The sequence below is a fragment of the Mya arenaria genome, chromosome 17 (assembly GCF_026914265.1).
Source record: "Mya arenaria isolate MELC-2E11 chromosome 17, ASM2691426v1".
Lineage (NCBI taxonomy): Eukaryota > Metazoa > Mollusca > Bivalvia > Myida > Myidae > Mya > Mya arenaria.
The window spans coordinates 10,584,748-10,601,550 of NC_069138.1; the positions used below are offsets into that span (position 1 = coordinate 10,584,748).

At 35.5% G+C, this 16,803-nt stretch overlaps 1 protein-coding gene across 1 annotated transcript in view; it reads right to left on the reverse strand.

The window, feature by feature from the left end:
* The window catches only part of LOC128224144 (coiled-coil domain-containing protein 180-like), a 58,307-nt gene that overhangs the window by 8,306 nt on the left and 33,198 nt on the right, over positions 1–16,803 (reverse strand). Inside the window, exons 20-31 of the mRNA XM_052933852.1 lie at positions 15,171–15,424; positions 14,374–14,455; positions 13,763–13,856; positions 12,792–12,972; positions 11,750–11,896; positions 10,781–10,957; positions 9,749–9,932; positions 9,067–9,205; positions 8,114–8,219; positions 7,477–7,538; positions 4,116–4,251; positions 1,024–1,053 (exon numbers count right to left, since the gene is read on the reverse strand). Coding sequence (XP_052789812.1) covers positions 1,024–1,053; positions 4,116–4,251; positions 7,477–7,538; positions 8,114–8,219; positions 9,067–9,205; positions 9,749–9,932; positions 10,781–10,957; positions 11,750–11,896; positions 12,792–12,972; positions 13,763–13,856; positions 14,374–14,455; positions 15,171–15,424 — 1,592 coding nt within the window. The remainder of the gene's footprint in view (positions 1–1,023; positions 1,054–4,115; positions 4,252–7,476; positions 7,539–8,113; positions 8,220–9,066; positions 9,206–9,748; positions 9,933–10,780; positions 10,958–11,749; positions 11,897–12,791; positions 12,973–13,762; positions 13,857–14,373; positions 14,456–15,170; positions 15,425–16,803) is intronic.

Below are 16,803 nucleotides of genomic sequence, written 5' to 3' on the forward strand. Positions count from 1 at the left end.
TGAAGCAGAAACCATTTTTCTAATTTTAGTAACAGTGACCTTGACCTTGGCACCACCAGCCCCAATATCGAACTTAACCTGTATCTTCTGAAATGTACACCTGTGTACCAAAAAATGTTCAAATCTGTCAAGCCTTTCATGAGTTATCATCCGGAAACCATTTTTCTATTTTTAGTAACAGTGACCTTGACCCCACCAGCCCCAATATCGTACTTGATCTGTATCTTCTGATGTTACACCTGTGTACCAAAAATTGTTCAAATCCGTTTAGCCTTTCATGATTTATCGTCCAGAAACCGTTTTTCTATTTTTAGTAACAGTGACCTTGACCTTGGCCCCACCAGCCCCAATATCGAACTTGACCTGTATCTTCTGATGTTACACCAGTGTACCAAAATTTTTTCAAATCTGTCAAGCCTTTCATGAGTTATCGTCCGGAAACCATTTTTCTATTTTTAGTAACAGTGACCTTGACCTTGGCCCCACCAGCCCCAATATCGAACTTGACCTGTATCTTCTGATGTCACACCTGTGTACCCAAAATTTTTCAAATCTGTCAAGCCTTTCATGAGTTATCGTCCGGAAACCATTTTTCTATTTTTAGTAACAGTGACCTTGACCTTGGCCCCACCAGCCCCAATATCGAACTTGACCTGTATCTTCTGATGTTACACCTGTGTACCAAAAAAATTTCAAATCTGTCTAGCCTTTCATGAGTTATCGTCCGGAAACCATGAAAACCGACAGACCGACCGACAGACCAACCGACAGACAGACCGACCGACCGACAAGCTCACTCCTATATACCCCCTCAAACTTCGTTTGTGGGGGTATAAAAATTCTCGAATGCACTCATAGGTTTTAAACCGTTAGTAGTAAGTCAATGTGGAATTCCATAAAACCAGTCTGTTTGTTATTTGTATTTAGAATGATGAACAACTGCAATTAGATTTTAACCACCCTGCAATTAGCACAGCATAACATCTGCAGTTAGATCTCAACAGAACTGTGTGCGGAACTTACCCAGTATCAGTACGCGAAGATGAAGAAGCCCTTTTATTTTAAAACAACGAATTAATTAATTAATTATTATATCAAAGTTAACTTTCATCTCGGATTTATAATTTTCATATATAGTCAAATCCATAAACTTTCTTAACTATGTAAGTTTCTGTTTAAGCCGAAAAACGAAAAACGTGACTCAAATTATAATGAAAACATTGTATGACAAATCCATTCACTTACACAATTAAAGGGGCTAGACACCAGTTAATCCCAAAACCAGTAAATACATCCAGAAAATAAGCCTAGAATTGTCAAAATGAGCTAAATACGAGGCCCACAATACATCATTTTACATGATTAAAAGAATATTTTGTCTCAATTTACTGAGGTTACCCAGTAACCCAAGTCACGTGATTAGTACAGATACATATACCAATGCTGTTTTTAAATTTACATGGTTAACAAACTCGGTAAGTTTCGAAATGAAAAAAGTACGCAAAAACTGTGAAAAATACTTGTGTCGTAAGTGATGCGATACATCAGTGAGTAAGATTCGATGTGTTATACACAACGATATCAATTTTATGTAAGTTTTTGACAATTTGTTTTTTTTCTTGCAATTTAATAATCTGGTGTCTAGTCCCTTTAATATATAAAACAACAGAACAATGAAGTGATGAAGTGAATTAACAACATTGAAAAAAAGACAATGGCAAAATTTCACACGAACAAGATCAACAGACACCCTGTATCTTATTTGGGAACACTTTTCAAGAACAATTCCATCATAGTATTGCAAATGGGACCTTAAGATCTAAATAAAATGCTCGAAGATGCACAAGTGATAATGTGAGACACAGAAGTGATACTCATTTCCAATGACATTTAGGTTACAAAATTTACGCTTACTCCTCTTCATCTACTACACCAGGTTTTCCCTCAGATTCTTCTTGAATTCTGGCAGATTTATTCCCTTTAGATGACTTTATAGGCTTTTGTTTTTGCACTGTTTTTGAACTAGTATCCCTGCCACTTTTTTCATGACCTTCATTGCTTATTTGACCTTGACCTAGATTTATACCAGTTGGGATATCTTCCAATTCCTCTTTCACCATCTCAGATTTACTCTCCTTTGATGATGTTTTAGCAGAAGGAAGTTTTTTCATTGTCTGTAAACTAGAGTTCTTGCCACGTTTTGTGTGACCTTGACTGCTACTTTCACTGTGACCTAGATTTACACCATCAACATTTTCTTCCGATTCCTCTTGCACCTTTGATTTATTTCCCTTTGAAAACGTTTTAGAAGAACGCTGTTTTTGCCCTTTTTGTAAACTAGAATTCCTGCCACTCTTTTGGTGACCTTGACCTTGACCAATACTTTGACCTTGAGATGTATTCACGCTATTTTTACCGACCTTGCTTTCTTTTGCATTTTTTTTAACAGATTTTCTGCTATTCGAACCAGCCATGTTAGTTTGAGAGTCGGTCAAGTCATCAAAACTCGAAATTAATGCTCTCCCATTTTCTGACAAAAATTTGAAATTTGAGAGGTCAAGGGTCATATTGATGGACTCATATTTGGATGGGGGAAGTTGTAGATTATTTGATTGATTTTGTACTGATAACATGTCCATATCTTTTCTGAAAATGAAAAGCAATCTAGTGTTGTTGTGGCTACAAAAAACAGAATCCTTTTTTTTCAACAAGAGAGCCATCAATCAAACTCAAATGCTGATTTGTATTTTTATCACTTCTCAATGATTTTTAAAGCCAGAGTAATGGACCTTGATGTACATGTGTATTGCAACTGGCAGCATGTATTCAAAAATTCATTTGAATATTCTGATAGTTTGAATCCTGATTTTAATGTTTGAATTAAATGCTAAACTTTCCAGGCAAAACTACCCAATGTAAAATGTTGTATCTGGAAAAAGGACTATATCTTGATCTCTCTTCTTAACAAACAAAATAAAAACTAAAAACAAGAACTGTAACAAGAATGTGACAAATGCCCCAAAAGGCCCCGTCAGACAGACAGCCATAAGTTTTTGGGCCATAATAATAAAGTAAATGAACACAGAGGTATAGCTTAAAAGAAAGTGAATAGAAAGATACGTGATTTGCAATGATCATTAATTTTAACATATTTAATAAAGGGTTGATTGATCAGAATTTTGTTAAAGTTAACAGTGTGATTAACAACATTGTTGTTAACTTTTAAACATCAGTAGTGCTCACATATTCATATATAAACAAGTAAAGCTATAACAGTCTCAAGTCTTGTAAGAAATACAATTGCTTATAAACATAATCTCTTAAACCGCCTGGACAAGTTTGATGAAACTTCACAGAGAAGTTCCTTGGGTGTTGCCCTTCATAATTGTTCAAAGAGCAAATCACAAGTGTACCCATTAAACTTCCAGAGCAGTAACGATTTGAAAGTTAACAATGATGATGTTAACAACGATGTTAACCATTTACAAAATTCTGAACGATCAACCCCAAATGTAACTGATGCCTACTTCCTTCAAACTTGAACACACAACAATCTTTGAATCTAGCCACACTCCTTTCGGTAACACAAAACAATTTAAAACATTTTTTTTATCAAAAACAAAATTTAAATTAACTTTTTTGAATACATACACTCCCTCCATTTTTTTCTGATCATTGTTAGCACTTTTGGAGTGTCTAAATAAAAACCAATGTCATGAAATAATTTTCTATGACTGATTAATCTTCTCTGTCAATTTTTTGTACCCCGGTAATCTGTTTTCTATCATAGTAAAGTTTTGTTTATTCAAATTGCAAATCAATTTTAATTAAACTTATAATGCAGCAATTGTTAAAGTAATAGTTATGGGACTTGCTAAGCATGTGCATATTCTCTCTGGCAACATGTGGACCAAGTTTCATACAAACATCTTGAACAGTTTTTGAGTTACAACAACGGTTAATGTTTTTGCACTAAGACCCCGAAGACAACTACATCAAGGCTATCATAATACCCTTACATGTTTTCTTAAAAAAACTGATGACCTAAAAAATCATATAAAAATAATCATGTTATAAACTTTTATTTTATCGAAATCAAAAAAATAATTACTTACGCAGCAGACTGTACTTTCCGATTGTTGCTCTCCGAAGCGGAAGCAGGAGATGGACCATGACGGCTCTGCATATGTTTGCCACGATCGGACGATGCGTTCGTTGACATGGATGATTTCATCTTCTCTCGATCACCAGCTAAGGAGAAATAGAAAAATTATTTTAATTGAACATTTGTCCTGTTCATATTGCAAAATTGACAGCTGAGACCAATATTTTGGTTTGCTTTGACATGTGTGAGGTTGAGGTTCAATATGACAAGTGTGAGGTTGTGGTTTTCATGTGACAAGTGTGAGGTTGAGGTTTAATGTGACAAGTCTGAGGTTGAGGTTTGACTTGACAAGTGTGAGGTTGAGGTTTGATATAACAAGTGTGAGGTTGAGGTTTAATGTGACAAGTCTGCTGTTGAGGTTTGATATAACAAGTGTGAGGTTTAGGTTTGATTTCACAAGTGTGAGGTTGAGGTTTGACTTGACAAGTGTGAGGTTGAGGTTTGATATGACAAGTGTGAGGTTGAGGTTTGATATGACAAGTGTGAGGTTGAGGTTTGATATGACAAGTGTGAGGTTGAGGTTTAATGTGACAAGTTTGAGGTTGAGGTTTAATGTGACAAGTGTGAGGTTGAGGTTTGATATAACAAGTGTGAGGTTGAGGTTTGACATGACAAGTGTGAGGTTGAGGTTTGATATGGCAAGTCTGAGGTTTAGGTTTGATATGACAAGTGTGAGGTTGAGGTTTAATGTGGCAAGTTTGAAGTTGAGGTTTAATGTGACAAGTCTGAGGTTGAGGTTTGATATAACAAGTGTGAGGTTGAGGTTTGATTTGACAAGTGTGAGGTTGAGGTTTAATGTCACAAGTCTGAGGTTGAGGTTTGACTTGACAAGTGTGAGGTTGAGGTTTGATTTGACAAGTGTGAGGTTGAGGTTTAATGTCACAAGTCTGAGGTTGAGGTTTAATGTGACAAGTGTGAGGTTGAGGTTTAATGTCACAAGTCTGTGGTTGAGGTTTGACTTGACAAGTGTGAGGTTGAGGTTTGATTTGACAAGTGTGAGGTTGAGGTTTAATGTCACAAGTCTGAGGTTGAGGTTTAATGTCACAAGTGTGAGGTTGAGGTTTGACTTGACAAGTGTGAGGTTGAGGTTTGATTTGACAAGTGTGAGGTTGAGGTTTCATGTGACAAGTCTGATGTTGTGTTTTGATATAACAAGTGTGAGGTTTAGGTTTGATTTCACAAGTGTGAGGTTGAGGTTTGACTTGACAAGTGTGAGGTTGAGGTTTGATTTGACAAGTGTGAGGTTGAGGTTTGATTTGACAAGTGTGAGGTTGAGGTTTGATTTGACAAGTGTGAGGTTGAGGTTTAATGTGACAAGTCTGAGGTTGAGGTTTGATATAACAAGTGTGAGGTTTAGGTTTGATTTCACAAGTGTGAAGCTGAGGTTTAATGTCAAAAGTTTGAGGTTGAGGTTTAATGTGACAAGTCTGAGGTTGAGGTTTGATATAACAAGTGTGAGGTTGAGGTTTGATTTGACAAGTGTGAGGTTGAGGTTTAATGTCACAAGTCTGAGGTTGAGGTTTGACTTGACAAGCATGAGATTGAGATTTCATTTGACAAGTGTGAGGTTGAGGTTTAATGTCACAAGTGTAAGGCTGAGGTTTAATGTCACAAGTCTGAGGTTGAGGTTTGATATAACAAGTGTGAGGTTGAGGTTTGATTTGACAAATGTGAGGTTGAGGTTTAATGTCACAAGTCTGATGTTGAGGTTTGACTTGACAAGTGTGAGGTTGAGGTTTAATGTCACAAGTGTGAGGTTGAGGTTTAATGTGACAAGTGTGAGGTTGAGGTTCGACTTGACAAGTGTGAGGTTGATGTTTAATGTGACAAGTGCAAAGTTGAGGTTTGATTAGACAAGTGTGAGGTTGAGGTTTGAGTTGACAAGTGTGAGGTTGAGGTTTAATGTGACAAGTGTGAAGTTGAGGTTTGATTAGACAAGTGTGAGGTTGTTCTGTCAAAATATTAACATTTCAATTATTCAAAATAATAAAACCTCACAAAATGAGATTATCAAAGCCTTGTGTAACAAGTGACAATGTGTGAAGATAACAATTCCATTTGGGATTTGGGCATTGTATGCATTGGGTCACAGAACAAATTGTATATGTAGAAATCTGGTTTAAATCAACATACATTATATAAATGATGCCATATATACGGTATACATCTATTACACTTAAACAAATGAAACAGATAAAAAACAGAAACTAGAAATGTGTCCATAGGACACGGATGCCCCCACTTCGGTTTTTTGTCACAGAAAATAAGCCATAATGATTTTTGAAGTATTTTTGGCAAAAAAGGGCCGTAACTCCTAAATGACTAAAGCGATTTCCATGACTATCGAACTTGATCAAGATATTATGGTCACAAACATGTGTTTAAAGTTTGGTGAGGATTGGACAAACAGTTTTCAAGAATTAGATCGGAAACAATCTTCGGGACGTATTTTTCAAGTCTTTTTTTGCAAATAAAGGGCCGTAACTCCTAAATGACAAAAGCGATTTCCATGGCTAAGGAACTTGATCAAGATATTATGGTCACAAACATGTGTTTAAAGTTTGGTGAGGATTGGACAAACGGTTTTCAAGAATTAGATCGGAAACAATCTTCGGGACGTACGTACGTACAGACAGACAGACGTACGTACGGACAAGGGCAACCCTATATGCCGCCACTTTGTGGGGGCATAAACATGCAACATGGTTTTCATGTCATCATTACAATGTAATCATAATTTCAGACATATTTCAGCCAGTTTGGAACAGGATCAATTTTTTCCTGAATTTTCGGCCAAGTATTTTTTATTTTTACTGAATTTTCAGATATTTTTCAGCCAAGTATTTTTGATTTTTCCTGAATTTTCAGATATTTTTCAGCCAAGTATTTTTGATTTTTACTGAATTTTCAGATATTTTTCAGCCAAGTATTTTTGATTTTTACTGAATTTTCAGATATTTTTCAGCCAAGTATTTTTGATTTTTACTGAATTTTCAGATATTTTTCAGCCAAGTATTTTTGATTTTTACTGAATTTTCAGATATTTTACAGCCAAATATTATTGGTATATACAGATTTTTAATTCATTTATTTGGTCAGACAGCATCAATTTTCACCAACTTCTTTTCCCAGAAGTTAATGTGTAATGTGACAAGAGTAGAAACTGCATGACCTAATAGAGATTTATAATTGCATGCTCCTTTCTCAGAACCAGCTTGTAGTAAAAATGTGAAGGTGGGAACAATAATGTTAGATTTCGCAACGTGAAAACATGCAAGAACTGTGAGATTTAAAGTGAACACAACACTAACTTTGGGTAAAATCACCATCTAGTTCTGCATCCAGTCCGAATCTCAGCTTGCTCTTGTTCGCCCTGGAAAAAAGTATGTACCTGATTAAATGGAAATATTGCAGAAAATTAAAATTACCATACATGCCCCTTTAAAAGTGCAGGGGTGTGTGTCTTTTTAAGAAGCTAAAAAAGCACCATTTTTCCACATTCAGCAACTTTAAATCTGCTAAATTTGAGTCAAAAAACATGAAATACCGATTTGCAACGTAGCTGTATACATACCCTGTTGTGTAAATCAATAAAATGGTTCACTGAACATGTGGCTTCAATATATCAATACACAATTTTCAGCAATGTTATCGCACTTGTGTCAAATGAATACAATAGGGAATGGGGTTTTCTGAACATGCATAACATTAGCAGGTGCCCTAAAATGGCTGCCAAAACAATGCTTTTAATCAGAATAAATAACATTTTTTGGAGTTTAGGGTTAAGGTAGTCATTGTTCATGTCATAGAATCAGAAAATATACCCACAATAAGACCCTAGTGTGTCTATTAGTGCATGCATATTTGAAAGGACATTTACGGTACCTATAATTATCATAATTGTTGTTACTGTTAATTGAAAATATATATCAGATGAAAAATTCTCACTTCATGATTCCCTTAATGACTCCAACAGAAGGGTCTTCTGATGGCTGTTTCCCAGGTTTACTGATGGGAGTGGGCCCAGATTCCTGGACGAAGCCTACCCTGGCCCCTGAAACATACCAAGCACAGTGATACCACATTTTAAACAAAAATTGAATAATTTAGTGTCTTAAAGCAGTGAATAGTCACACCATTTAATGCTGCACTCTCACAGATTTACCGTTTTGACAAAAAAAAATGTCTTGGAATGCGCAACTTTTTGTGTAAATATCTGCAAATGAGTGATAAAAAGACTGCTGACAAAAGATCAGATCGCAGATTTTCATATTTCTGTTCAATTAATGATTTATGGCTAAAAGCTTTACTAACGGTTTAAGAAAAATGCATAAAACATCAATTTTTAAACTTAAATATAAAAATGTGCGATCTTTTTTCTTTTCAGCTGTCTGATATCACTGAATTTCATGCATTTCAGCATAAAATTGGCTCGTTCCAAGACAGAAAATATTAAACCAAGAGTTATCATTGGGTCTTGAAGTACATACAATTATATGCATTTTATTATTTTTGATCTAGATAATCCATGTTTCTAATCTTATGCTGTGCGCTACCGAAATTTAAAACCTAGGCAATGGCAATATTTCAACTTTTCCTTGATAATTACACTCATAAGCTAGAATATAACGCCTCTAAATGAAGCAACACCATTGATCCCGGACTGGTCAAGCGGTGACTCCACATTTTTCCATATTAGGTCACCAAATTATATGTACCAAAATGGCGTCTATTTTCCAATTCCGATGAATTTATAAACAAATGAAACATTTAAACACGTAAACAGGTCCAGCTTTGCTCTCATCCGATATCGTTTCTTTTGTGCGATATATCCCATATTGAGTCACCTACTCACACCTACTAATAATGTTACTTGATAAATCATAAATCCCTCCACGTACCAACGGCCGGAGCTCCTGCCATTGTTCCAGATGGGGGTCTCATAGCTGGGTCCTTCAGGCAGTCAAGATATTCACTGCGGATTTGAAAAGCTTCGAAAATACTCTTCAATGAATTGTTCAGTTGTTCAGAGGTGATTTGCTGAAAATTGGACACAATAATAACAATAAAGATACAAAAAACAAGAATCTTTATTAAAAGTCAGGTATATGAAAACAAAAACCATCAGCTCAATTAGCTATTTTCCGACATGGATAACAAACATACATTACATATCAAAACATTATAATGAAGTTATATTATTATATAAGTCAGTCTGAGAATTTTTAAAACAGATAAAATATTCACTCCAGGATTGGAAAGCTGTTAAGTCATTCAGAGGTAATTTGTTGATATCAGTTATAACAGCACAATGTTTTAGACCAATGTGGTCATTTTGAAAAAGATGGATCATTCCTACCAAAATCACAGCTTCATTAAGAGTAATGTCAATAATTTGGGCCAGTGTTCCCAAATCGGACAGATGGAAACAAACGCCAACGTCAAAACAATATCCGCCTCCTGAAACCTTCAATTTGGCGTGGATAAAAATTGAGAGGGAATATTTTACCTAGGTAGGGGAAAAATATGTACTGTTCCAGGAGGGGGCTGAAAAAAACAAAACACTGCGCTACGTTAACATACCTCTTTATCAAGATTGGGACGTTCGCAAGCGTCTATGCGCCGATCAATGTCAGCTAGGTGCTGTGCAAGTGCCTGGGCCTGGCTGTTGCTAATGGCAACCTCGGCCTTAATCTTGACCTGGGTGTTTGTCAGCCAGCGTGCAATCTTCTCCATGAAGATAAGGTCAAACAAGTGGCTCTTGAATCTGGAAGATGAGAATAAATATAACAGAGTTCAAGCTGACTATCATCATCGGTGCCAAAAGAGACAAAATTGTAAAAGTGGTGACAAATTTTTCAAATAAGGCAAGATTTAAGAAAACAAGAGTGCCGCTGAGCAATATATTTTTGTTGTAATAGTAAAATAAGGGCAATAACTCAATCATTACAAAGGCAGAGTCGTGTGGTGGATGTGCATATCTTCTCTTGCAAGTTGCATTTCAATATCATTAATGTTTGGATGCATATGTGAGTCACCAAGCCGGACAAGTGGGTTTTCTCTGGATGCTCCAGTTTCCCCCACAACACAAGACCACACTCTCGCGCAAAATCGTTCAAACAAGAGTGACATCATTTAAGTTATCATAACTTTCTTCACAATCGTAAATTGTTTAATGTTTGAACTGGTTTTGAGTTGTGGCTGTTGTGGCTGAGGTTCATACTTTTGCACAAGGCCGAAAGCAAGACCAAAGCTATGAGAATCACTCTTTGTTAAACAGACAAGCTAAAAAAATATTTCTCATCTCAATAGGGAAATGAAAGATGCCAACTTGTTTTATAAACAGTTTAGCTTCATTTTGTCTTATAAATGGCAGAAAGATTTTCTTAGAGTCATATTAATGAAACATCTTAAGCTTATTGATTTTAAGTTGCCACAAGATTCAAGATATCAATAGCTTTACCATTATAATTCTACAAACATAATTATAGACTGTTTCTTACGTCTATTCACAGCATGTAAGCTATTATTAAAATATATTTTAAAAAATAGCAATGAAATCTTACTCTAAGGCAAAATGAGAATATTTCTTATCAAACCAAAAAAAGCCCTGACCTGTCCTCAAATTCCATAGCAACTTTAGTAGCCTGCTCCAGCCTCTTGGATTCCATATCTTCAAGGTCCGACATGATGGCTCCCTCAGATTTGTCTACATTGTTGGCCATTTTGTCCAATCTCTTACGATACTCTTCAATCTCCTCAGGACAGAAATTACCTCCATCACTGAAGACTCTGTAAATGACGAAGGCAAATTATCATATTTATCTTCAAGGTCTGACATAACTGTGTCTTCAGCCTTGTCAACATTTTAAAGTCATCGTGTCTTATTCTTTCAATACTCTTCAATCTCCTTAGGACAGAAATTACCTCCATCACTGAAAAGTCTTGACTTTTTCACTCATGAATAAAGACAAACTATTATAAAAAAAATTCAAGGTCTGGCATATGTGTCCCTTCTGCCGTGTCAACATTGCTAGTCTTTCTGTCCAAATTATTTTACAACTCTTCAATCTCCTCAGGACAGAAATTACCTCCATCAATAAATACACTGTTATAATTAAAGGGAGGTAACTTATATTTTTCAGCCTATTTCGATACTCTTTAATCTCCCCAGGACAGATTATCTCAACCATTGAAGACACTGTAATATTTAAAGGGAGATAATTATAATTTTTACAGCCTATCACAGATACTCTTCAATCTCCTCAGGACCGAAATCACCTCCATCAATGAGGACACTGTAATAAATAAAGGGAGGTAAACAAAAAAATTAGCTTCTTTCAATACTCTTCAATCTCCTGAGGACAGATCTCCATCACTGAACTAATTAATTATTTGAATCTTTTTTAAGGTCTACCATAATTGCACCCTAAGCTTTGTTTACATTTTCTAAGCCCTTCCAATACTCTTCAATCTCCTCAAGACAGAAAATATCTCCTTCACTAAAGACACTGGAAAAAAGGAAGATAAATATGATTATGCTGCAGGTGAGAAATAATGGGGTCTATGAGTATAAAAACTTACTTGAATGACTTGATGAACCTGGCATTGGACTCTCTCAACATTTGCAGGGTCTCATCAAGGTGTTGTCGGAACTGTCGCAGCGACGCTCGGATCACCGACATAAACTTGTCTAGTTCAACATTCAACTGGTTCTTCAAGTTGTAAAGTCTGTGGAAAAATGTTAACATTTCAGTATGTTTTTAATTTACATTCTTTTTTATTATGTGCTTTCTGGTGGTTTACAGAGATTTATCGAAGAAATAAATCTGATATTTTTCACTGTTTTGAATTCTTAGCGCACTCTCACTTCAGAATCAAACCTCAGCACAGGGCTGGAATACACTTTCAATGAGGTTTTTAAAAAAATGATATTATGTTTGTATACCATTTTTTTGGCGCACTTTTCTGAAAAACTTGAATTAACTGTCATAATTTATGACCTTTATAAACATATACTAAATAGATAAAAATGTTTGTTTCTGTATAAGATGGCAATTTATTCTCATCATGTTAATTCTAAATCTTAACGAGGCAAAGTTTTTTTGTTTCCAATATAAAGCAGTGATCTAAAGCAAAATATTTCACTCAGTGGCATAGATTCAGAAGGCAAGGTTGCTAGGTTAAGAAAGGGCACTTTTGATGAAAATTATTTGCTTTGAATGGGGCTCTTGCAAGCGCTAATGTTCAATTATATTGTGCAACCACTTTCAATTCTAATAGCTTATTATGAATACCTGAGCTGTTGTCTTAACTTAGTGTCAAAATTATGCATATTTATCATTTTAAAACTTATTTTTTGTAAATTGACTGAACAATATGTGCAATAAATATAAAATATGAGAAAAACTGTAAGAGGAACCAGGTTGTATGCAATGATCATCAAAGGCCGCTCTGTCAAACAAAAGGGGCACAGCAGGGTGTAGTAAAAAGGCAGCAGGGGGTTTGAAAAGGGCCGCAAGCTCTAGCCCCTGCTATTAAGGCCTAAAAGGAGCACTGAACAGGTTATATTCAGGTTCCACACAAATGATAATTATTTCTACTGTAATATAACTAAAATACTTACTTAGAGGCCTTTGTAGCATTAATGAAGACCACCTCCAGGGCCTCGATTTCTTGTCGGAACTTGTTCGCGAGCTCATTGTGCTCCTGCGTCATGGCCATGAACCTTTCCCGCACCTCCGTCAACGCCTGGGTTATGCCCTTACAGTGACGACTTACTCTCTCAGAATGCATTACTAGTTCAGCTGAAATAGGGGAAAAATATCGCAATGAAATATAAAATTAATCTTTCAGCAACGAAACATGATGTGCTAATGAGTCATGACCTTGAACGTATACCGCAATATGAAATTTGTCAGCAAGCTTTTTAGCTCCTGGGTCATGGCCTTGAACCCATAACGCAATATGAAATTTGTTAGCAACCTATTTAGCTCCTGAGTCATGGCCTTGAACCCATAACGCAATATGAAATTTGTTAGCAAGCTATTTAGCTCCTGGGTCATGGCCTTGAACCCATAACGCAATATCAAATTTGTTAGCGAGCTATTTTGCTCCTGAGGTATGACCTTGAACCTATAACGCAATACGAAATTTGTTAGCAACCTATTTAGCTTCTGAGTCATGGCCTTGAACCTATAACACAATATAATGTTTGGAAAACTGCTGAAATTTCCATTTTTCTTTAAGCATTAGAAACGCTTTCAGCCATAAAACATTACATTTCCAGCATAAATATCAAAAACCGTCAACTGATATTTTATCAGCAGTCTTATATCACCGGTTTTCAGCCATTTACATGAAAATTTGGCTCATACCAAGACAAACATTTAAAAAGTTGTCAAAATGGTTAATCTGTGAGAGTGCAGCTTTAATATTCAACTTACAGGTATTGTTTTTCTGCAGGATACTAGCAGAAAAATATATATAGACTTGACTACAACACAGCTATCAAAATACCTCATTTATTTTAGAGACAGATTTTAACAGCACAAAGTACCACAGGTAGGAATATATGTAAGAAATCGTGCAACATACCAGCACGGACGTTGTGCACATCATACTCCGCCCTGCGTGCGCGTGGCTTGTGGAGATGAAGACGAAGGTCAAGCTCGCTGTTTAACTCTTCACACTGGAGGTAAAAAGGGGAACAGTCTTATAACATGCACTAGTTGAAATGTGACAGCACAATGAAATGAACCAGAGCGGATTTTGTGAACATGAAATCAATTAAATAATGCTTCCCAACAATGGAGGTTGTGACCTTTATATAGTATCTCACTAAAATAGATGAAAAACTTCATTATGATGATCATTTATATGTATCTAACTCATGAAATGTCATTTTTATTCCTTTACCTCAGCACCCACAGCACTGAAGAGCCTTTTAGAGGCTTGTTAACATACGATGTTATTTTTTATTTAATTTTTGAGTCTATATTTTTAAAAAAAAATGAGACTTCACTAATATAATTTGGTTTATTGTTACCATGGCAACCACCTAACTGGAGGCCCTTTGCAAGGATTTTTTCATTTTTAGTAAATGGTATTGTCTATGTGTTTTTACACAAGATTGATAAAAAGTCAGCATACTTAAAAAATTGATTTTTTACTGATAATAAAATGTTATATTTTATTGTTATTGTTACCTTGGCAACCACTACACTAGACGATCTTTCAGAGGCTTGTTCTGTCCAATCCTCCAGATGGTTGAGGAAATTCATGCGAATTCTGGAAAAATATGAAAACTGGTTGAGAAATTCGGTTGAGGAAATTCATGCAGATTTTTGAAAAAGGAATTTGGTCGACGAAATCAGTGAAAATGTGAAATCTGCAAAATAAACAACATTAGGGTCAGGAATTCTGGAGAAAAAGAAGAAATTTGGATTAAGAAATTCAAAGTTATATGAAAACGTGGGAGTATCAATTGGTTATGACATTTATGCAAGCAATAACATACAGCTAACCTCTATATAGGTGACATAACACATAGAGGGTAATTATTTGTTTCAGTATAAGATCGCAATTTATTTCACCGAGTGAGCACCAAAAGATATAATTCACGAGTGGCTTAACCACAAGAGAAATATTCACTTTTTGTGTTCATGAGGTGAAATATATTGTTATCTTAAACTGAAACAAACATTTTTTGATTATATGCCTAAAATTAGAGATAAAAGTCATTAAATAATACTTATTTAAAAAACGTGCCAATTTGTTATGCATGCATAACATCTTTTTCGAACAGACTGAGCTGAAATTATTTCCTAGCCCTTTGCTAGCTGACATTTAATTTGGAACAGAGAGCTGGCTAAAATTCCAAAACAGTTAAAAAATATCAATGTGATATTTTCATTGTTTCAAACAGTGAAATATCAATTTTATTTCACTGATAAATCTCTATAATCCACATAGACAAATAGCTTGTGAAAGGCCCAGCACTTACACTTTCTTGATCCCTATCAGGAAACTCTCAGGAATATCGATCATTCTGATGTAGTCTGGCCTCCCATCTTTTTCGCCCGATAAACTCGAAAGCTCTGTCATAAAGGCTGTACCCGCGCCAGAGCTGTCATCTTTCTTATCTGGAGATGACGTTTCTGCAGGGATCCCGTGCTCACCAGCTACTGTTACAACATAAAACGTTGTTCCTTTCTTTGTCTGCAGAACTTCACTGATAGCGCCTGGAAGATCTTTTGCCTGAAACATAAAGATGTTGATTTATTTTCTCTTGAATTTAATCATTTAATATAAGGCCTTGTTTAAGGAATGTCTAGCATGTTCATACACAGCAGTAAATGTGGCTCCCGGCTGTGAAACATGGGCAATAAACTGGGGATTAATTGCCCATGTTTCACAACAGGGAGACCCATTTACTGTGTATTATATATTGGCTTATGTCTAATAGGGGCTATTAGAATGACTGCTCTGATAGCTTAGTGGCAGAGCTTTCTCTCCAGTACCTTGCGCTTGGCATTTAAAGAATAGTACTGGGAAAATGGTATATTTATTTCTGGTACAACTCAGGAAAGTTGTATCCCATGTATAGGTGCTATACATAGAGCATTTTAAAGAACCATGGGCTCTCTTCACAAAGATCTAGGGTATCGCACCCGGTTCTCTTGTATCTCACTCTGTTTCTTCAAGTCTTCCATTGCCGAATTTTACAGCAAATTGCTGTCACTTCCATCTCATGTCACTTATGTCATTTAAACACAATTTAAGTTGTGATGGCGTCACTGCAGAGTCATTATGCAGCCAATGGGCATGGTCAGACCTTAATAAACTCAAAAAAACAAAGTGGCTATTAGGGCAGACACTTTAAGTGTAACTTTAGCATGCATCAGCTGTGTTTTGAAAAAAAGATATGCATCTGATAAGTGAGAACAGACAGCTATCCCATCTGGTGCAATACCCAGAATTATGTGGGGGTGGGAGTTGAGGGGAGGGGTCACATAGAAGGCTTAAACTAGGCCTTTAACAACTGGTATGATACTGTGTCAGCCATCTTTAAAGGGACTAGACACCAGATGATACCAATGCAAGAAAAAAAGAAAATTGTAAAAAACTCACATAAAATTGATATCGTTGTGTACCACGCATTGAAACTTAGAAACCATCATACGCTAATTTTAAACAGGTGAAAACAAAATATTCCTTTTATCATGTAAAATGATGTATTATTGGCCTCATATTAGTTCATATTGATTATTCAAGGCTTGTTTTGAGGAAAAAAGTTGCAAACAACTTGTATAATGTCCTAAAGAATATTGCATTAAATTCCTGAAAAATCAAATATAATTATTTTTGAGAATTTTAAAAAAGCGTCAAGCAAAGAAATATACAGTTCTGATTTCAGAAGTATTAAAGCAGAGTTCCATATCAAAATATTCAAGTATCTATGACAACTAAAAAATTAAAATGAAAACATAGATCTCCTTCCTTCACTAGCAGTGCTTTGATTTTTAAATTTTATAACTTAAAAAAAATATATGAAAATAATTTATTTCTGACCAAATTTGGCTCTTTTAAGGGAAAATTTACCATTAGATTCACAAAATCATAATACACATTGATTT